This window comes from Fulmarus glacialis, unplaced genomic scaffold (genome assembly GCF_000690835.1).
Source record: "Fulmarus glacialis isolate BGI_N327 unplaced genomic scaffold, ASM69083v1 scaffold5590, whole genome shotgun sequence".
NCBI lineage: Eukaryota > Metazoa > Chordata > Aves > Procellariiformes > Procellariidae > Fulmarus > Fulmarus glacialis.
Window position 1 is genome coordinate 712 of NW_009186966.1, and position 23,182 is coordinate 23,893.

The 23,182-nt window shown below is 36.8% G+C and overlaps 1 protein-coding gene across 1 annotated transcript in view; it reads left to right on the forward strand.

The window, feature by feature from the left end:
- Positions 1–320: 320 nt before the first annotated feature.
- Positions 321–23,182, forward strand: part of LOC104072284 (vacuolar protein sorting-associated protein 13D-like) — a gene marked incomplete at its 5' end in the record, with an annotated part of 43,672 nt that continues 20,810 nt past the window's right edge. The window contains 5 exons of the mRNA XM_009573269.1: positions 321–469; positions 2,975–3,109; positions 3,481–3,648; positions 18,022–18,154; positions 20,031–20,226. Of these exons, the coding sequence (XP_009571564.1) occupies positions 321–469; positions 2,975–3,109; positions 3,481–3,648; positions 18,022–18,154; positions 20,031–20,226 (781 nt within the window). The remainder of the gene's footprint in view (positions 470–2,974; positions 3,110–3,480; positions 3,649–18,021; positions 18,155–20,030; positions 20,227–23,182) is intronic.

The window sequence follows — 23,182 nt, forward strand, 5'->3', positions numbered from 1 at the left end:
GTCTTGCTTCTGTATGCTGACAAAGATAAATCAGAAGCGAGATTAAAATCTCAAATAAATTAAACTTGGATGACTTTTTTTTATCTAGCTACAAATACATTCAGGTTTTAGAGATGCAGGCAGATCTGAAAAAAAATTCTTGAGCCTCAAAGGTCAACTTCACATTACAAGGCATGAGTAATTTTGCTGGCTACACTAGCAGTAGCACATAGTTTTTATTTGTACCAAGAAACTGTTAACTCTTTACACAGTATGAATTCATAACCCCATATTTATTTATATCTAATCTATTCTGATTCCTATGTTTTGTCTGGGTGCAGAGGTTGAAAAATATGATGAAAACCTCCATGAAAAGGTTGTTGAACAAGGTGGAGGACAAAAACGATACTACTTTGAAAATCTGAAAATTAGCGTGCCTCAAATAAAGTTGAGTGTCTTCACTTCCAACAAACTACCTTTGGATCTCCAGGTACGCCAATGCATTCACAGTGTGTGCTTCCAAGTAAAGAGATTCTATTGGAGGAGGAATAGGGAATAGAAGCTTTAACTTACTACTGTTAATTTCCATTTACTCTTCTATTATTTAAGTTACAAATAATAGAAGTTCCAATATCTTCTATTATTTAATATGCATAATTTCCAGTCTCTTCAGTAATATTCTTTCATTTTTATAATTTCAGTTAAAGCACAGCCAGCTTCACCTAGTCACTCACTACTTTCCAAAGAATCTTAGTTACATTAATGATAGTGTAAAGAGGCTTAAAGGGAATGACTATCATATGGGAGGGCTGAGGTGAGGGTGAAGAAAAATAAGAAGTTATTCAACTTAGGGAGCTGAAATACAGGACAATGCTGAGTGTTTTCATCCAAAAAATGTTGTGTCATTGGAATTGAAGGGTTTGCATGAGCACTGTACAATTTGGTTCAATATTAAAGTGAATTTAGATTGAGTATGGACTTAAGCAGATGATCTGATCCTTTTCATGTGGTAATAAATGTTCTGGCACAGTCGTTCAAGTGAACCAGGGATTCCAAATTACAGCAAGAAGATAATCTCGTCCAGTGTTCCCAACTTGTGTGTTGGGACCTTCCTGGACATAATAAGGTGGCAACAGTCAGCAATATTTCAGTTCCCTCTGAGCTAATACAACTAATTTCCTCCAAGGTGGGGGAGTTGAAACAAATCCAGCCAAACAAACCATAAAAAACTCTCCCCACTGTGGAGGAACTGTGCTGCTGCCTATTCAACTTGTGTGTTCAAAAACAAAATTGAGACACTGACCAGGCTTTTTTGTGCCCTTGACATTGTAGACATTAAGATGTGCGAGCTTTTAAAGAAATCTAGTTTTGTGGAATGAGTGTATATCATGAAGTCCTACCAAGACAACCCAGCATATCATCAGTCCTGCATTCTTGTATTGCTTTTACCAAATCCTCATGCAAAGGAGGGCAATTCAATAGCTAGCTGTAATATTCCTTACTATTCAAAAACATGAGCAGTGTCTTGAATGTGTTTGCACTTCAGCTTCAACACAAAAATGCTTATCATCTGATTATCTCAAATTTAGAGAGAAAGCAGTGTTAGTGGAGAGTCCCTTTAAGAAACTAGTAATGTGCACTGTTGGGATTTCCTACCACCTTTGCTATATGATTGCATATGGATATGTCTTCACAGCCTCCAGCGTTGTTCCCAAGAGAAAACTTGGCATATACCTTTTTTTTTTTCCCCCTAATGATAACAAGTCACTGACTGTATTCTGTATATTAACTTTCACAGAAAGACTTCCATTCAGTTTTGTAGCACAGGAGAGTTCAGGGTAGGAGGGAGAGAATAATCACAGTAGAGCCTTTGTAGAAGTTTTTCTAACTACCTCTAATGTTTCTGGCTTGGACATTGCTGTCTGGTAATTTGTGTAGACAGATTATTTTTATTAGGTACCAGTATTAACAAAGTTGCCTTATATAATATCTGATAGTTAAACAGGAAATTACTTCGTACCCAAGTGAATAATGAGGACTACTCTGGTTAGTCATCCATTTACTGAAAAAATAAATAGGTCCATTCTTACTTGCAAACTTAAATCAGACCTGTAATTTACCTTAATTGCCTGCAGATGGCAGAAAAACTCACATTACTTACTACCAAGTATGCTTTAGTGATTAATGTAGAAAGATATAATGCGAGTATCAGGCTTCCTGCCTTCTTCAGATCTTCTGGTGTGGGTGACTGTGCAGATGCCATTATCAAGACCTGAAACAGAAGGGATCTCTTTCTTTCTTAAAAGATTAGTTTTCTTGTTAATTTTTCCAAAATTATTTTATTTATGTGTGTGTATATATAGATGTATAGCTTGTCCAACTTAAATACGTTTTTTTTATGTATAGATTGTACAGGTTACAGGTGGCCCATGGGCTAATTACTGTCTTAGTTTTCTTCTTTGAAAATAATCGAAAAAGCTGGTTTAAAGAATTTCAGTATACCACATAACGTTAAGAAATGAGCTTGCAGGAAATTGTGTATGTTATTCCAACTCATGCTGACACTTAATCCGTTGATAGAACTTCAGCAGGGTGGAAAATACCCAGTTTTATCTTCACTATATATAAAGGAAATTCATTTACGGTTCGGTTTAATTGAACATTAGAGCAGTTACAGCAAAGTGCTAAGCCTGGAATCTTAAACACATTTTGTTTTGAAATATTCCTGTCAAGCGTAGGAAACAGATTGCATCAGGAAGAGTGTTTAATGACTATCTAGTTACTGAAGAAATGCAGTTCTAATAATTGATCATTGCTTACAAGTAAAAGGTTTATGGAGTGATTGCCGTCTATATCAAAGTGTCTACAGTGGTAAACTACTCTAGCAGCTTCAGATAATTTTGGTTTGTTACCCATTTAGAGATTAATTAATTTGGGTGCTGTGAATGAGAAGTTTAGAGAAGAATTAAAGTAGCAATATCTTTTATTTAATTAGGCATTGAAAAGCACGCTGGGATTTCCTCTAATCCGATTTGAAGATGCTGTGATTAATCTGGATCCTTTCACTAGGGTCCATCCATATGAAACTCGGGAGTTTATCATTAATGACATTCTGAAACACTTTCAAGAGGTAAGTGTCATACAGATTTTATTGTGGCAAAGGCTGAACTTCTCTTGATTGATGAGTTCTCTACTAAGGGTGGGGAAACTCTTTCTTGACTATTTACTTAAGTGTTAGTGCTGTATTGCTTCTTTGGTATCCGGAGAAATAGCATCACATGCTTCTAAGAATACACTGCATTTTAAGATGAAACTATTGTTGATTTTACCGGTATTTGTGTGTTCATTTCTTCAGTAAAACTGTTCATTTCTTCAGTAAAACTATCTGGTTTTGTATATGCTTTTGTTGTGGGTGGGACTTTTTTGTTTTTCTTTTAATCAACCTTGCTAGCGTTAACGTGATCCGTAAGTGGTATTTCATTATTCCTGTCAATTTTACAGGAGCTGCTTAGTCAGGCAGCAAGGATTCTAGGTTCTGTGGATTTCCTTGGCAACCCTATGGGTCTACTGAATGATGTTTCAGAAGGTGTTACTGGACTTATAAAATACGGCAATGTTGGTGGTCTCATAAGAAATGTCACACATGGCGTATCAAACTCTGCTGCAAAGGTAATTATGATATTAAAATTTGCTAAAACAATAAGCAAAAAATAGTTGGAAACAAGTCAAATAGAATTATTGACTATCTTTAAATTGCTTTATGTCCTGTTTGTTTTGTAAAAATTGTGTTTGAAGTGTAGATTTTTTTTTTTTAAAACGCTTTATATATACACTTCAAGGATGCCAGAAATCCTGCAGGAGTCAATGAAAGCACTCAAGGCCTTATTATTGATATACATATATTTTGCAGATTGAATGCAGTAGTTAACCAGAGTGAGAACTAAAATGTTGCTACGGTGTGACATCATCTCCTATGTGCAAATGAACAAAGTTATATTATATTATGTATAGAATATATATAGAGAGAGTGAGTGTTATAGGAATTTGGAGTATTTAAGAGTTTATTTGGTATAACAGGAGTTGTTAACTTTTATTTTTGGAAAGTGATTAAACTGATGTGAATAACAATTATTGTGCTAACGCTTGAGGTTTTTTTTTCTTCTATGCCACATAGCAACAAACTAAGGAATTCCTAGATTGTTAGGCATTTATCTTTAGTTTAATTCCAAAGTCTCTGCGTGGTGAACATTCTTTTGTCCTTCTGATAACATTTGAGAGAATTCAATTATATCAGAGTGTTATCAGTGAAAATAACTATCTTTAGTGCCTGAGAGAGGTATGATCTGACACAGCAGCCAAAACTAGGAAGTGGTTTTGATCGTGGTTGATACTGTGCTTGATATTGAACAAACATATGTTTGCTTGGATAAAAAAAATCCTGAAATATTTTTCATTACATACGTGGTGTGTCAACATGCACTGTAAATGAACCTTGTGATCATGGGTAGAATTGGAATAATGCTTTCTTCACATAAGGACGTGTTGTTAATATTTGTTTTTGTGAAAATTCTTTACTTCCTATTATTTTTATTTTCCAGACTGGTAGGTTTGTACATGTATATTATCATGGTTCATCCTTTCACAGCCTGTTCCACTTACCTGTATACAAGGAAATCTACTTTTTTCCCCACACTAGTGGCAAAAGGTAATTCAGAAAATGAGAAAGGTGAAATGTAGAGTTTGCATAATTACAGGTAGGTCAAGACTAACGTTACCAAACCTAGTTAAACTGCCATAGAGATCTCCAGTCCATCACCAAGTGCATAGCTGTAAGCATATCTAACCCAGATTGTTGAACCATGAGGAAAGATGACATACACCTTCTTTATCATAATTATCTTGTTGCCAGCATTAGCCCATTTTGGACGATTTCAAGAAATTCAAACAAAATACCATGTTGTTGATATTCCTGTCTGAATCCCGTATTAGGTGATTCTGTGATGATCAGCACTGCAAATACAAGCTTATCCAAGCAATCTGGTAGAAGACTACTGAGCTCCTGTAAGGCAGTATCCATCTGTGCAAATGAGTATTTTTGTCCATACTTTCTACTCGTGGTTCTAGTCTCTTGTGACCCATCCACTCCACCCAATAGAGTATGTTTCTTTAGAGTTTCCTTTCTATAAAGTGTTGTTTCCTCATTGCAGTCACATCTGCAGCAACAGTCTCATAAATCTTTCTTTAAAAGGCACGAGCCTTCCTATGTTTCCCACAAGGGCAAGGTCATTCTTTGAACTTTGGAGTCATTTGTAACCAAGGGTTTTGTGAAGGAAGATTTTCAAAGGCAGAAGGGCAGTTGGATGCTGAACTCCTTTCAAAATTCAACAGGGGCTGAGTGCCTGCTTCCCATTTATACCTTTGAAAATCACCCCATGTACTATTTATCTGTCTTCCCAGGTATTTTTTTCTTTCTCCTTGATATATCTGAGATGTCTGTGATGCAAGTCTCACACAGTTCCCTTTTAAAAACTTCTTATATAGATTTGTCCTTTCAGAACAAGGAGATAATTATATCCTTTAGGAAGTACATTATGAACTCCTTGATTAATCCTCCTTCCAAAGGATGAATCTTAATTCTGCTACATAGAAGATAACGGTAAAAAAGGCTCAAATAATCAGGATGAATTCTTCCCTCTATGTTGCACTGCTTTAAGGCTTTTAAATCTGCTAGAAAACTAAGCCAGGAATGTCTATATGATGAAAAATTGACATTTCAAGTACAATTTGTGATGTGTTATGTACGTGGTACAGTGTAGAACTTCGTCTTTCACTCCTTTCTACTCTACCATGTATATGCCTAATGATTGTGTCTAGGATATGTGAAGTTTTGGTGAAGAAAAAAATGTGGGAAAAAGTAATAATTCCAATTACTCAACAAAAACCATGACTGAAACAATAGATCGTTTTCCTCTTGCTATTGGTGCTTTCTGTAGGAAAAGTATTTTAAAGTATATTTTCACTGCATAAATTTTCACCTGATTCAACTGTGCTGTAGAGGTCCTCATCTTTGCAGCTTATTCTGTGGAGCTGGTAACTAATGCAGCCAAAACTAAATGTGTTCTGCATAGAAACTGATGGCCAGGAAAAATACCCATTTTGGTTGTTTTGAGTACCTGACTTTTAAAGTGTCTTAAATAAAAATCTATCTTAGATTTTAAGATGAGTTAGCTTTTAAGGTGTGAGTAGATAGATAAACAAACTTCAATACTATAATCATCACTTTAAAAGTAACACTGCTTGACCGAATTGAAAAGTAAGCTATTTGAGTTGTATCTGGTTTTGTCATTTTATTGCTTTTCTATTTTATAGTTCTGTTGATTATCCCTGTAATGGCTTTTCCATGCATTTCAGAACACGCAGTGGGTAATGCCTTCTTTCAAGTGGAGAGCTGCAGTGTATTTAAGTTGGCACAAAACCTTAGGTTAAATAAAGTTCACTACAGACAGTTTTGTAGTTTTTATCCCTTGGAGACTCCAAGTTCTGCATTTTAAAAAGTTCTTTGATCCTAAATATAGACACCTGAGGGAATTTCATTCCCTCTAAATGGAGACTTCTATAGTTGCCATATGCGTAGAAATGTCTTGCATTCTTGGCATCCACACTTTTTTTTATTTCTCCCGCTAGGCATGATAGTACTAAATCCTAAATTATTCCTGTTTCAGAGGTGTTTCAATTAGAAATGAATATTGAACACTGAATTAGCATCTGAACAAAAATGTTCTGTAGCTTGTGTTCTCCAAACGGGAAATTAAGTGTGGTTGTATCTATTACTGGCAAAAGGTGTCATGCTGACATAATGAAATTCCTGGTAGTAAAGGGTTGAAAAGATTAATCAGCATGTCAATACTGTATTTAATTTGCCTGATTCTTTCAACCCTTACAAGGAATTCTGTTATCTTTTATGAATTATGAGCACATAGTAACCCAGCCGAAACCAGGACACGTCGTTGTTATGACTCTGCAGCTAGGCTTAGTTTCTGGATTGGATATATATATAGGATGGAAATAATTGTTGTGTCCCTCCTTTCCTCCTGAAAAAAATAATTTCGTTTTCATACTGAAGTTTGAAGTTTCCAGTGAGAAATTTAATGAGGCTTCTTAAGGGAAGGCAAACCATCAGCCACGGTTGCATTTCCTTCTTAGGTTAGGAAGCATACAGAGTTCCAAGAGGCTGGCTTCCTTAGGCTTGGGAGCAGGCACCTGAGATGCCAAAACTTACGTATAGAGGAGTTGCCACAAATTGTGTGGTGGGTGTTTGTTTTCTTTTATGGCTGAGGAAGAGGCACAAATGAACTTCTGCCCTGGACTTGCATTCCATATATTTATTTTAATTCAGTTCAGAGTGATGGCAGAGGTGTTTAAGTGCTTAACAGAGATAGGAAAAGAGGTAGGGTGCTGGAACCAAGTAAAAAAATTGTTAAGACTAGTAAGGATACGAATATTGCTCCAAGTGAGTGTTTGGCATGGAGGCATTTGTAGAAAAGGAGCATGAAAGCAACACGAAGGGAAATAGGAGTTTTAACCCTCGTTGTGAGATAAATCAAAGCAGAATCTCAAGTGGTTGGCAGTGACAGAAAAATAAAGATAACTGAATGGAAAATGGAGAGGAAGTAATAAAGGGATTATTTAAAAACAAATCATGAACAAGTGTTTGACTAGTATGAATGTTAACTTTAACAAAACTGGCGATAAATAAGATGAGAAGCGGATATAGCAGAGCACAGAAGGTGGGTACAATTTAAGCAGGTTCTACCCAGGAACAGACGGAAATGTTTCTAAAGCATTCAAAGCTGATGGTTCCCTTTTGTTTAAAGTTTCTTAGTTTATGTAACCAACCACTCAGAAGCAAGAACTGGCATTCTCGCATCTTTGGAGACACTGTAGTTCTAGGAATATTAGCTCAAAACGCAATTCAGGTAGCTGAAAAAAAAATCGTATCTTGGTGACAGGGAACTTCTGACAAAAGCCTTTGTATATGAAGTCTGAGAAAGAAGTACATGGTGGTGTTTTCCTCAGGAGAGTATTAAACAAAATGGTCAACTGATAATGTAGAAAGATCATGGTGGCATTCGGGTTCTGAGTTTTCTACCATTCTATATTTTCACAATTTTCTTTTGACTCCCTACTCTTCTGTTTAACTGTTAACAGCAGAATGTGTATGATTACTGGCAGTCTCATACTGGATAAAAATGAGGAAGGCTGGAATACGTGTCATCTTTCTGGGCAACTTCATAGATTTGAATTTGGGTTTTACTTTGGGAAAGCTGACGGTTGTTCTTTACAAGGGTAATCTAGGTATTGCCGTTGCGGGATTTAGCAGCAATTGCCGTAAATAGTTTTTTCTATTCCTAGGAGTGATTTATATGGTTCAGGTCAAAGGTAGCTTTCCCTGTGTTTTCTTCAGTGTAATCTTAAGATTTGTCTCCTCGTGTCTTCCCCAGCATCGTGTAACTGCTGCAGCTTGTTCAGGTAATGCATCCAGGTGGCACTGCAGATCATCTTCAATTTAACTTGCATTTCATTCAAAGATTGGCAGTTCATGTGCAGGTTCAAGTGCTGAGCAGTGAGAATCTGTATGAAAATGCACAGATTACGAGCTGGAAAGTAATTGAAATTTCCAGGCAGAAATTTTCAGTGGTGGGAGGAGCATTATAAATGAGGCCATTTACCCATTTCCTAGCAGTTTTAAAATTAAGACAGCAAGCTTTATGGCCAATTAGTGACAATCAAAAGCCATGGAAAGTGTCACTTTTTATGTGCAGAACATCTGGTTTCTGTGATTAATGTCTTTGAAAGAGGTTTTGGGATAAAGGATCATCTTTGAGAAGTTTGAAGTATTATTTTGTTCTACCCGTTTTTGATTTGTACCATGGGATAAAATGTGTGTGGCCAGCATCCTGGTTGAAAAGTTTTCTTTGCAGTTCAGGTTAAATTCAGCCTTTCTTTTACAAAGCTGCTTATACAAAGTGTTTGCGAACCTCCTTTGACTACAACATGTTTTTATGTGGAGAAATGGGCAAGGGTAAGATCAAACAAAAATGGTGATGTATTCTATGGGAAGAATTGTTTTGCTCTGGACTTGATGTCTTAAATGTGCACATTCAGAATCAAACTGACAGATTGATGGTAGCTTTGAATGAGCCTTTTCCAGGAGAAATTATTCAGTAGACAATGAGAATCCTGCAACAGCGCAACAACTGTAAATAGTGAGGTGCTTAGCTGTATATAGAAATCTACAGGTGACCATCTTGACAATTTAAAAAAAAAGGGGGGGTTAGAAAGCTTTAAGTTTTACACCTGCTCTAGAGCTTTATTTTGAAGGGTTTTACCAGCTGATTTGCTTGCAAAATACAATGTTCCTGTTTTGCAGACTCATTGGGGAATTAAGTGAAAAAAGGAGAATTTAAAATGTGGTATGCAAAATGTTGCCAAAAGCACAAACTGTGAAATGAGAAATAAACATTTATCGTAGAGATGAAATTAAATTTGATCTTAACCTACAGTTTTTGAATGGTTAGCATGTCATGAAAACAGGCACATATATCCCATATATCACAGCGTCTGAAGGAGAAAAAATGGGGTGTGAGTTTGAAATTAATGACTTCAGTCTTGACAACACCTCCCTACTGTATATAAAAGTTCTATAGTTGTGTAGAATATGTTAAATAGTACAGACTTAAACTTGAAATTCCTTGGCTGTGTATCCCTGAGGAGGGAAAACAATATGTTTATGTCCACGGGAGATGGCCAAGGTATCTTCTGAAGCTGTAACAGTGGATGATTGGCATCAGTTCAACAGATCCGAATGCATCATCCCTCAAAGAGTTGTTTGCTATTTACGCTGCACATATGATGGCAGGCCGAATTAACATGTTTGCAGTAGGTTTCCTTCACAAATCTAATGTAACACAGAAAACCTGTGGGTTTTTAAATGGGAGGTTCTTTCAGATCCCAAGCATGGTCACAGGTGGCCATGGTGGAAAATGAAACAGCCTGGGAAGAGACTGCCTGCTGGGGTGTGTTGGAAGGAAATGCCCTTGAAAATAAAAATCAACAGAGTTGGTAAAGACAATGTTAAAAAGCAAACTTAATCTGCCACCCTCTGAACAGGTTGTTGTTACATATTAACTCAAGGAACTGGACTAGATCTCTTCAGGCTTTTTCTCAGGTTTTCAGTGTATAGAGGGTTTTTCAGGAGGGGGGAGAAAGAGGGCAATGATTCCATTCCCAAAAAATAAACAGGAAGACCTAAAAGCTTTGTAAGAGTTAAAGTTGGGGGGAGGGGCATTATCTGTTAAGAGTATTAGTTGTTTAATAAAGCGCAGTTGTCCTCCAGATGAACCCGCCAGTGACTCTGCAATTGGGGTCATTCCAAGTTCATGCTGTGGACTTTTGACTGCCTTATGTGTCTGTGAAAACAGCCGGCGGTTCCTGCAGGGATCACTCATTCAACCCTGTAACACAAAACTATTGCCAGCGGGCACCTGCTGGTGCGGCTTCCCAGGAGGTCCTTGAGGGAAGCTACCCAACTCATCGGGCATCTGCGGAGATAAAACCAGCGGGGGCTCCCCCGGGATACCCGGCTAATCAGGCATCCATACAGGCCACGCATCAGGGGGCTTCGCAGATTACCCAGCCAACATGCCGTTGTCAGGATGCATTAGGAAGCTTAGTTAACGATGGGATGTGAGCTAATTAAAGCTCCTTTGCTTTGGTTATATGACATAAATAGGGGTGGAGAATGCGGCACAGCATCTCAAGAAACATATGTTTGTTCAGTGGGAAAAGCCGTTGCCTCCTCCTGGTTGTCAGTAATTTAGAGAGGGTCAAAGTTTGTGTGTCTCTTAAAATGAGAAGCTGATTACAGCATTTTGCTGATTTAGTATTTTCTGAATTAAAACTGTGTCAGTTCTATTCATAGTTCCATTACACGTTTCTCTCTGTGCAATTTGACTTAGTTGTAAAGGCGTTTTGGGCTTGGCCTGAACCATCCTTTCTGTTCAGGGTTGTATTTAACAGTTGACCTGGGTATGTATTAATGTGTAAAGGAAAGTGTAAAAGTATATAGCATATAAATTGAACTGAATTCACAAACTTCCCTGCTTAAATATCTGAGTAATTCTTAAGAGACTGACAGAAGCCATATAAAAGTATTTTCTGCAACTTCAGATAGCTAGGACTTTTAAATCTGACAAATAAACACCTGCTATTTTTTCAAACACGTAAAGCATTTCATTTTTTAGTCCCAGTATAATGCACCGTTGACCACAGTGATGTGAAAGGAGGAAGCTGTGTTGTCTGTCTTCTTACTGATGTCCAGTTTGTAAAATTAAATATGTAGTGCTTCCATTCCATAACAACGCATGTTGATTAGTAAAAAAGCTGCTCTAAAAGTTATTTTTATGCTAAGTTGCAGAAATGTATTAAATATCAATCTTGAGACATTGCAGTAAAAGCGAGGAAACTCAGGCTGAAAAATTTACTCGACAGCTTTATTTGTCCCACTGCACCTAGTCCTTATGTATATCCAAGAAAACGGCATGTCTTTTTTACCTTTACACTTTCAAAAGAATAACACCAAGATTTGAGGATGGCTAACTGCTCTAAAACTTTCATTTAACCATAACAAATCCTAGCAGTACATATGTATGTCTGCTTAGCCTATGACTTGTACACTGTGAAGATTTTTGCCTCCATATAGCGAAATAAATACTTAATTTTGAACTGTTGTATTTTACTGTCAGAAGTCAGCGTAAAAATTGGCTTCCTCTAAAATACCTGTAACACGTTGGAGAGATGTAGGAAATAAAGGTGATTTTTAATGATATTGCTAGAAGGCAAGTAACCACGAGGGATTAAACTTACAGATATATATTAAATGTTTAGACATAGTCCATTATTTAATCACTTCACTGAATAGTACTTCCAAAACCTCTGTTAAAAAAGGTTTTTTTAAAAAACAAAAACACAACTCAAAAGAAAGTAGCCTCTAGTTTCTAATGCTGTCAATCTACTTGAGTTTATTATATAATTTATAGCTATGTTTTATGTTAACTGTTTTAAATATATATAAAATGTGTTGACATTTTATTTTAAATGCATTTGATAATATGTAAAGAAACAAATTGCTTCATGCTAAAAAGATTTATTAGTATTTTTAAAAAACTTGTAAAAATAATGTGCTGTGTAAAACATTTTGTGCTATATAAGAATATATATTTCGGGGCAAGGGGGTGTCAGTTTTTTCCAGCTAATATTTACTGTATATATATTTATTAGGTTTTTGCTGTTAGGTTTACTGAGATGTTTATTGCTTTCAAGCCGTCTGTGCTCTGATGTCTATAGCTTCTGTTGGTGGTACGTCAGAAAAAAGGTAAATGTCGAGGTAGCAGAGGGAAGGAAAATTAAGTTCCAAAACTGATGTTCCTGTTTAGGGCTGTAAGGAAGAATGTATTTACAGAAATCACATTCAGAAATCTGATAATCACTGTTCTTTCTTTACCTATACAGCCTTTGCTTCCTGCTATAAGCAGCTCTTCTCTTTCACGTGGACAGTTAATTATGTTTAGAGGAGTTACTGTTCAAACTGTGGAATGACTTTTAATCATCGTGACTAGGGATTTTCCTGTTTTGGAAAATGTAAGAATATGTGTGAGAACTGAAGATGACATAATTCACAGTTTACATTAGACTTTCTAACTTAAATACTCTTTTCTAACTTGCTGAAATAACATGCTTAAATTTGTGCTTTGGTCTCTGAGAACCAGCTTTTATTATTGGAGATAAAAGTATGAACATCATCAATGTGTGGTGTTCAAGGGTTTTTTGAAAGGTGGTGGTTTGGGGCAAGAGTTGAATGGAGTTTTGCAAAGCAAAGATGAGAACTGAGTAAACCCTGTGATTTCTAATTTAAATGCAGTTCGTTGTGAGGTTTGCACAGAAGTTATAACTGACCTATATTTAACTTCATCACTTTCTCCCTTAAAACTCCATCTTGGAATGTTCTACTTTGCTCAGTCAATAATATTTGTAAATGTACCATTCTCTGATGCTAGAATTACAATGGAATGTTTGGACTACAGTCATAATTGTGTATTTATCCTTTTGGGATGTCCTTAGAGGACCAGACAGTGCCAAGAGCTTAAAAAGACTTTAAAAGATTACTTAAAACTTATTTCCATGCTGTGTGCTTCATGCATCTGGCTTAGAGGGAACATGCAGTACAAAGTCTAGAATTAGTTTTCATTTGCTTTGAATTTTTCTTGTGCCCCATAAGCCTTATTGTTTGGCTTTGATTCACAAACACTGTATATGGGTGTTTTTGTTTTTCTTCTATTGCTTGAAACTGCAAAGGATACATTGTCGGTGGTAAAAGTTTTTGTGGCGAACTTCCTTAATTATTGGGCCTTTAAAAAGAAAACAAACACCCCCCCCCCAAAAAAACCAAAACAAGAGTAGATTAGTTTCTTGTACAGATACTATTTCAACTGCTTTTGCAGTTCACGGTAGATAGTTAATATTGATTGGTAACACTATGTAGCCATAAAACAAGAAATAATGAATCATCTGTTTACTTGAATCGACAGAGGAGGAGGCTAAGGCCAGTGTGCCCCAGGCTTATGGGAGTGTAATAACATTTTCAATAATTGTGAAGTGCTGAGAGTGGTTTACATATTGTTCCAAAGATAGTGTTCACAGTAGCATCATGTCCTGGAATTTGGAGGGAAATGTGAAAGTCGTTGTATTTCACCCTCTGCAGCAGGATCAGTTTATGTTAGACCACATAGGCTTTAAATTAATGAAGTGTAGTGGTCTATTTTCTGCTTGCAGTATATTACCAGTTGGTAGCTTCACATCATATATGAACCAGTATGGGATGAAAACCAGGGGTCAAGTGTCTTTAGAATGTAGACCTGGAAGAAAAGGTCAGTGTCCCTCCGTAGAGGGGAAATGCAGGAAGTACCATCTGCTTCGGGGACAAAGAGTCAGAGGAGGAAGAGGGTATCTGTCAGTGACAGTGGATGAATGTTCAGATGGTGGGAGCTCTTTGGAGAGGTTCTCCTTTTTCTGTCCAGGCAGAATGGATAAGGCAAAGGATTAAACAATGCACATGAATGGTAAGTTGAAATATTTTTAGTACTTTTAATTAGTAGTGTGGAAGACGCATACTTCGCTTTGTTTGGGGATGCCAGGTTGACAAGTAAAATACCCAGCTTCTTACATGTACCTAATGTGTAGGCTGGCTTCATTCAGTAACAGTTTGGAGCCTTTTGGTTAGGAAGCAGGTAACTTACCTTAGCTAATACTGATGTATTTTGTTGCAATTCTATTTCAAGGAAGAGGATATCTGAAATGGAGAAAAATGTAGAGATAAAAGATCAAGTTACTAATTTATTTTGTTCATTGGCAATGTAGACAAAGAACTCATTATGAAAATTAGGATGGAGAAGGAGGCGGACTGGTTTTTAGAAGTCCCTTGATTAGTTTCATGTTTGTTCCACAGACTGTTGTATTTAGTTATGTTGGCATTTACATGGTCTTAAGTAGGCTTTGAAGTTATCAGGTCACACCTTATTAACAAAAGCTAAGGAAGACAAGGGTGGATCGCACTTTTGTTGTCACCTTTGCTTATCTGGAGACTATTTTCTGCTTGACCGGGTTAACAGCTCAATAAGCCACCATCACTGCTCTTCCTCAAGTCTTACTATCTGAATCTTAGTATCTAATATTGCACTTCTGAAGGGAGACATCTAAAAGCAAGACATTTGGGGGGGGAAAAAGACAAGTCTGCTTTTGTAATTTAACTTGTTCAAATCTCCTGTCAAAGTTTAAGCGGGACTTAAACCGCTTAAATTTGCGATGCTTACTCAGGTTTCTGATCCTGAAATAACTTGCCACTGCTGAGTAACTTTTTCTTAATACAGTGATTATAATCTACACAGACTGGGCATAATAAGGTGCTGTGCAGGTTTGTGTTCAGTTCGTTGGTTGGGGTTTTTTTTATTGTGTTAGAAATCTTTATTTTTCCTGTTTATATAGGTAGGTACAATCCTGTTTGCTGAAATAGGCTTCAGAAACCATTTCAGGGAAAGTATTTCTGAGGTGCACGGAAAAGGATGATTAAAAATTTCTGATACCCAGCAGTTACTTCACTGACGTGGTATTACCTTTATTGGGTAACATGAGAGATCAGATCATGAATCAGGATAATGCTGACACTACAGTCTGAATCTTTATTGCAAATAAGAGTCTAAACTTCACAGCAGAAAATGGTGAGTGGCTCACTTGCCTAGCAGACCTTAACGTGACTTGCTAATGGCTGTGAAATGTCTCAGTTGTTTTATCTTCACTGGCATTTTACCTCTGATTGGCAAACTTGATCACATTACATTCTGTACCTCAGAGCAGGAAAAGTGCTGCAGTGGTCCCCAGCTGGAAATTGTTCAGAAGGGACCTATTCGCGTGTGTTCATTGAGGTAACCCGTTGTTTTAGGTACAAATGGTACAGTTTGACTTCGGTCTTTGTTAAATGAGGCCAGAAAACAAACAGTACCCGGGAAGGGGGGGAAGAGGCATGTCAAAAAGTAATTCAACATGAAGTTCATGTTCTGTAATTAATGTGTGTTGAGTTTAGATTTTGTCACCTGACTCGGGGCAAAATGGAAACATTTCATGGTACATTTGGTACATTAGAATCCTTAAATTATTCTATTTACAGCTGTAATTCAGTGTTATTTTCTAAATAACACCAACAAAAATGTCGCCGTTTAACTTTGGTTTTACAGTTAATGGAGACTATGACTTTTCAACTGTGTGCATGTGATCTTTTTCTTTTTTCCTCCTTACTAAGAGAATAATTCACTATTACATTAGAATTCTTTCTATACACTAAAACAGAATTGCTGTTGACTATTAGATGTCAGATTCTGCTTCACAGAGGAAGGAAAATCTGAGGATGGTATTTACCAGGAAAGCTGGTATAGTGGAGCTGGCCAATTTAGGTGGGGGGTGGAAGCCAAAGCTGGAAGGAGAGCTTACCAATTTTGATCAATATTAATAAGTTGGTTTATTTCTGTTGGCTGGTTGTCTGATCATGCACTAATGTAACTTTCAAAATGTGTTCTTGAAAAATCATTTTCAGGCCTTGACAGATTCCTTAATGAGGTTTGAATTTTGAAGGCCTATTGAGCCTTTTAATTTTTATAGCAACTACTCTAATCCTCTTAAAGGAAAGTATTTGTCCAGAAAAAAACCCAGCCTTAAATATGGTTAATAGATAGCTTCGGGTTGGTTTGTATTTCTAGGCTAATTTAAAAAGGAAAAAAAAAAAAAAAATCTACATTAAGTTCACAAAGAGGTCAGGAGTAATTCAGTCCCTGATCTCTATGCTCTGTTTAGTGTCCGTATGATCAAGTCACAAGAAGGGTCATGGGATTTAATTTTCATTCATGTTAAAGTCTACTTGTTTAGATAATTGGAGCCACTGGACTAGTTTGTCTTTGAGCTGGAAAGAAGTATCTAAAACTAGGAAATCATGTCATTAGTAAAAAAGAAATGCAGCCTTGGAGAAAATGACAGAAAAAGGAAGAGAACTTCGTGATTGCATCAAGCACATAAATTAACTGTTTGTCTATTTCTTTTTTAATCTTTAGTGTATTAGAATCAGAATTTCACACCAGGTTTTAGTTATCTTCTGGTGCACACCTTAATCACAGGTTTTTTTAACGTAACTAATGCAAAGGAGATAGTACATGCAACAAAGCTAAGCTGAGCAATGGAAAGGGCAGCGTGCAGTTCTTAAACAATGAAGTATTTGTCGTAGAGGAGCTATGGTCATGCAGGACAGCAATGATTTCACCATTGCTGCAGCCATCAAGTATCTTTGACATTCCTGTGGCACCTGGTACATTCCCCAGCCCTAGTCTAAGACACAACAAAGCATTAAATTATCTTTCCTTTGGGCGGGGTGGGGGGGAATGTTCATATATTGAAAGGAGAAGATTGTAAGAATGCTGACGCTAGTTGAGGGAGGTACAGAAGATGAACAACTACACATAACCAAAAAATAGCTTGTTTTTGGAGGTTATTCCAGGAAACTGCCTGCTAGGAATCCTTTTCTATAATACTACCCTGAATATGAGGTAAGGTTTCAGGTTTTTTTGTCTTCTTTTCTTGCCTCCCTCCCTCCACCAAGCTTCTGTTTTATATCTGATTACGTCAAACTAAAGGTCAACAGATGACAATAGATCATTTTTATTTGGTGCTTTTTCATTGACTGGTACTCAGTAAAGGTCAGAGTTCTCGGAACAAATCCTGTTTGGACTTGGATGTCCTCTTTTATCTGTAGATATGTCTCAAGTCTTCCCCCATACTGTCAAAGATAAGTGTAAGGAGTACAAATGCTCCACTCACACATTCAGGGTTCCCCTTAGACTTCTGTTTTACAGTGTATGGTACCTGTGGACTTACCAACATAGCCATCTTTCTGCGGATCACCCCACGTGCTGCAGTGAACATGGCCTGGCTCGCCCACCAACCTGTTCACAACAGAGCCATTTCTACGTTGTGTTGCTACAAAGAATTGAATTAACTCTTGCAAATGTTTTAGTTTCGTGACAGGCATATTTGCCTCGAAGCTAAATAACATTCTTGTGAGTTTTTGAAAGGTTACAGTTGGGTCTGGCACTTCTTTTGGTACATCTTTCACAGACGTCATTTATTTTGGCTTGACCACCGCAATTGGGCACCTACTTGGTTTCTGACTGTCACCTCAGGATTTAAGTTGCACCCATGAAAAGCACATGTTAATATACTTCAGAGCTTTCTTCACGGCAAAAAAGCTGGAGTGACTGTGTACGTGGAACAAAATAAGTTGTATAAATCTGTATTTCACAACTAGAATCTAGGAATCTTCTTCAGTAAATCTACATAAGAGAAACACCTTTTGGTCCTTCAATAACAGAAAAGGTTGCTCTCTTACAGTTCGCTGGGACCTTGTCAGACGGTTTGGGAAAGACAATGGATAACAGACATCAAACCGAACGAGAATACATTCGATATCATGCTGCAACTAGTGGAGAACATCTTGTAGCTGGAATCCACGGACTTGCACATGGTAACCCTTAGCTGTAATTTTAACTCATTTCTCTCTTAAAAGTAATGATCAGATGGAAAAGAACAGTTTGTATTTCTCTTGGGTGATTATTTGAAGCCAGGGAAGTGGAGCTATCATAGGCTTTATATTTGAATTTGAATGCTTGCAGGTCAGAGTGGAGGGATTGTTTGTTTTTTAAGTTGATAGAAACTACATTTAAGAATAAGGTCTTTTCACATGTAACTGTAAGTAAAAGCTTTTTTGCAAATTAAAATTAAATTTCAAAGAAAGTTCATCCAAAACTTCAGTTTCTTTATAGAGTCATAAAATACCCATGCAAACAGTGTTTTTGAAGACCAGACATTAAAATAAAAATTAGTATGGTTGGACTGTAGCTTTCTTATGTTTGCTTTCAGTTCCAGAAACCCGAGTTTCCTCAGAATCAGTACATGAGTTTAAAATAACATTTCACCAGTTGGGTTATTTTGTGGTTTTGTTTTGGTTTTTTTAAGTCTACTAGGAGCTAGAGAAATGAATTTGTGTAAAAGGCAGTGGACTAGTCTTAGTTTGGCCAGAATCTCACATCAATTTAGTTCATGATTTATCTGTTGAAGAAAGTTAAATCAATACAAGCCAAGTTTAAATCAAATATTTATATTTTGCATCATCTTGACTCAGTTTGTTTAAATGTCAGTCTTTTAGTGCAACTATTGCAGCCTGTGTAAAGATAATCTGGCTTTCACTAAAATGGCAAAAGTGAAGGCTGAGCAAAAGTCTTTATGCTGGACTTCAGTCACGAAGAGACACCATAGGTATTTAAATGGATTGTGAGAAGGTTTCTCTCACACCAGTGTGCTGCAAAGTCTGATATAAATTATATTGGTAGAAATGCAGGAAATCTGAAATATGTCAGTTTTTGCTGAAAAGTCAATTATAAAAACACTGCATTGTGTTGTAATATCCAGTAATTAGTAGGACTGTTTTAGTTTAATTCTGTGGAGTTTTTAAATGCTTCTCATTCAATTTTTTTCAAAAAAGCAAATAACTGTTAAATCCTATCTGTTGAAATGTAGGCATTAACCATAAACTATAGTTACTCAAGAGAAGTGATTTAAATACTTTGTGTTTCTCCAGTTTGGAAGTTAAGATGCTGCCTGGTCTGTACTTCAGTTACAGACCTTAACAGAGTACCTGGCTCCTGAAAGCTGGAGCGCCAAATGGGGATAAGCATTTTTAAATCAGTGCTTAAGCCAGTTCACTAAAAATTCTGGTACTCTAGTCGTGGAGATGTGAAATCTGTAAAGTGTGTTCTCAGTAATATGAACTGTTCCACGTCTTTTGAAGCCTCAGTAGGTTCTTGATTTCTTCAGAGCAGTCAGATTCTCAGCACTGGAAATATGCACAGAAATGTCTGTCGGCAGCATCACAGTTAAAATCACACAATGCCAGTTTAAAATAATTGACTTTTTCCGGTGGAGAAATGCACTTTTCTATTTTCTCTCTCAAATTGTGTAAGCTTTTGTGGTAACAGAATTTTGTCACATTGTAAGTAACCGCTTCACCTCAGGAATAGATAAGGATTGTTTGTGTAAATACAGCTGGGAAATAAAACAGTACAGAAATATTTAAAAATACACATATTTAATAATGAATTAAATCTTTTTCTGTGGGATATTATTTTCTGTGCATATGCATGTGTATACGACATACACAAAGTATAAAGTTATTAGCTAATGTAATCAGTTGTGAAACAGTTTTTGTATTACATTAAATGCACAGCACATTTCTGTCAAGCTTGACAGTAAATCATTTAGGCAGACAGCATCAGCTGTGACAAGGTTCTGTGATTTTTAGAGGCAATACTTCTGGCCTACTTTGCTGCTCTTGTCTTTGCTAGGTATCATTGGAGGATTGACAAGTGTAATAACTTCAACAGTTGAAGGTGTGAAAACTGAAGGAGGTGTCAGTGGTTTCATATCAGGCCTTGGGAAAGGGCTGGTTGGCACAGTAACCAAACCTGTGGCTGGAGCTCTGGATTTCGCATCGGAAACTGCGCAGGCAGTGAGGGACACTGCAACTCTAAGTGGCCCCAGGTCAGTGAGCAGTTTATATTTCCAATCAATAATACTGTAAAAATGTGTATTAATACCTGCTGCAATTTCTGATCTCATTATCTTTCCTTACCCAAAGAAACAATAATTTAATCAAATTTACTATGAGCTATCATTAGTGATGTAGCCCATTTAATTCAATTTGCTTTTTCTTTAATAGATGGCATTTGTTGATACTGTAACAAGAGTGAAATGTGCACAGAAAAGCTGCAACATAAAATAGGAATTATTAAGCTACAGCATTAGATTAAAGCAAAATTTTTAGAAGGCTATATATACTGAGATTAAACTTCCACCATGGAATCCTTATGCAGAGTTGAAAGGGAAGGGTTCTTCCCCCTGCTCTACCTCCAGCTTCCATTTAGCTGTGTAAAAAAACAATTCTTCAAAGGTTTGAAGAATTCTAGCATCAATATAGTGTCATTGTCTACTAATTTTCATTTTGTGCAATAGTTCTTACTTACAGAAAGTGTGGATATATGCCCTTATGTCCACGTGCTTATCTGTTTACCCATACATATGTCGATGTTAAGTGTCAGCACATCAGGACAGATGCCTTGTCTTGCTTCCTGTGTTCAGTTACTAGCGTAATGTGGTCTCTACAAAATAATGATGATTATGTTTAAAGTAAATGAATGTTCACTAGCACTGACTGTGAATGTGGAAGAGGGAAAGGGCTAAGTTCTAAAAAGGCTGCTCTAAGAGAAGATTCTTTTTGTTCTTTTGTGGCCAAGAGTTTAGTTTATATGATAGTTCTATGCCAAGAAGTCCTGTTGTACGTACGTGAGATCCTGCGTGCTGAAGAAGTGAAAGAAAATGCTAAGTAAACTTATTGGCAGAAAGCTTAGAGAAAAATGTTTGAAAAATGTTAGGTTTTCTGGTTGTTTTGTCTTCCCATTTAGCTTTTCCATTTCCTGTGTTTTATTATACCATGCTTGGAGTCCTGAAGTGTCTACCATCAGTGTTTCAGTAAAGAACAATAAGCCTGATGAAGTGTGAGTGAGGTGCAGGAAACTTTGAAGAGTGAACCTAGGCGTACTTTCTTGTGAAAATGGAAGTGTTTACATGTATGTCTTACATATTGGGTACTTAGCTTGATTTGTAAAACCAAGAGGTCAAGGATTACAATTGGGTAAGTTCATACGCATCCACAAAATTACATGAGAACTCTAAGTGCATCCCTGAGAAAACACATCCACTGTTTTGCTTGTAAGTGTTTTAATTTTGTGACTGTACAGCTTGATTGGTTTATTTAAAGGTGGGGAGAAACACCTGGCTATACTGTTAGTTGTCTTACCAGTTGAGCTGTGTTTTTATTATAGTTTGTTTCAAGATGCACATATACTTAAAACTCACGTTTTGTCATACTTGTATGAGATACAGCCTATGCACAGTAGCGATGATGTTACCAACAGTTGACAAACTAGATAGCAACTGGGAAAGGGAGAGCCTCCAACCAGCCTTATCTCTGGCTTGTGTTTGCCTACGTGACATATTTCCCTTTAACTTGTTAACTGTCAATTAAGAGATGAGGTTAAGACAGATGAGCTGAACCACATTTGTGCTTCCACTAGATTCTGAAATACTATTGTCATAGACAAGCACTGTGAAATTATTTTACTGTTTACACACACTCTGCAAAAAGTTTCTGACCCAGCAACCTTCTACAAGGGGGAGGGGGGGAAAAAAACCCCAAACCCTCAAACAAAAAGAAACACCTTTCTCACTTACTACACTTCTGCAGTCTACAAAATCTGATCAAAACTTATTTTAGATAAACAAATGTACTTGAGAATATGTAGATAATGTAGGAGGGGAAAAAAACCCAAAAAACACACCACCGCCTATAAGCAACCTTGCACTCATGTTTTGTTTGGTAAGGGGTTTTTTTTTAATGTGCTTATATAATGAAGCAACCAAATTGTTCTTTCGGGCGTATAAAAAAAAAAACAACAAAGGATTTGTACATTTTTTAGACTGCTGTGTACCAATATCCCCCTGCCGCATTTGTTAACTGTTCAAATATGTGTGGTTTGGAATCAAAATAGAACAGTGTTCCAAACCCAAGTTGCTGGCTCCAGTTGAATATTCTGTTTAAGCATGCTGGGCCATGTAGACTCTTCCAAGCTAAGTACACAGAAACAGCTAACCCTGACGAATACAAGTTTATGGCAGTAACTGATCTCATGTAGTTTTGAACAATTGAAGAATGTGAGTTAATAAGCACGGTAAGAGCCATCTTGACCTTATCTTGAGACTGACAGCATATGTGCAAGTTTCTGGTATTGGTGCAAAGTTGAGTCAACCAGTTAATTACAGTTGCATTTAAATAGTGTGATACGTAACTGTAAATTATAGGCCCCTTGCAATTCTCTAATTACATGGTTGAATTTTTAAAAAGCCCTGAATTTCAGCTGCTTGACTTTAACCATTGGATGAGTTTTGAGTGAGATGAAGAATTTTAATTGAGGTTGTAGGTTTTCCTATAAGGCATGTTCTAATTCCAGCAAAGTTACTGAATTGAAGAGAAGACTGAGGAGGACTCTGTCGCTTGTGATACTGTGATCATGCTACATGGACATAAGTCTCTTTCGGCTTCAAAATGAATTGATTTGTACTGGGCCTCATGCAGCTAGCACAAACCCTGTGTTTGGAACATGGAGCCAAACTAATACGGCTGAGATGCAGACGATGGCTTTATAGCTTATGGTGGTAGTTTAAAAGGTGATGTGTTTAAAGTGCAAGAAAATATTTTTTAAATCTGACTTTAGGCTGGACTTTTTCAAGGTTAATCTTACAACTTATTATGTAATCATATAATTTATTATGCTTGTTATTTATGAATAAAGATGCCTTAATACTTTTACATTTTAATGCAGAGGAAAACATACAATAGTTGCAGCATACATCCAATTTATAAACAGTTAATGCCTGTGAC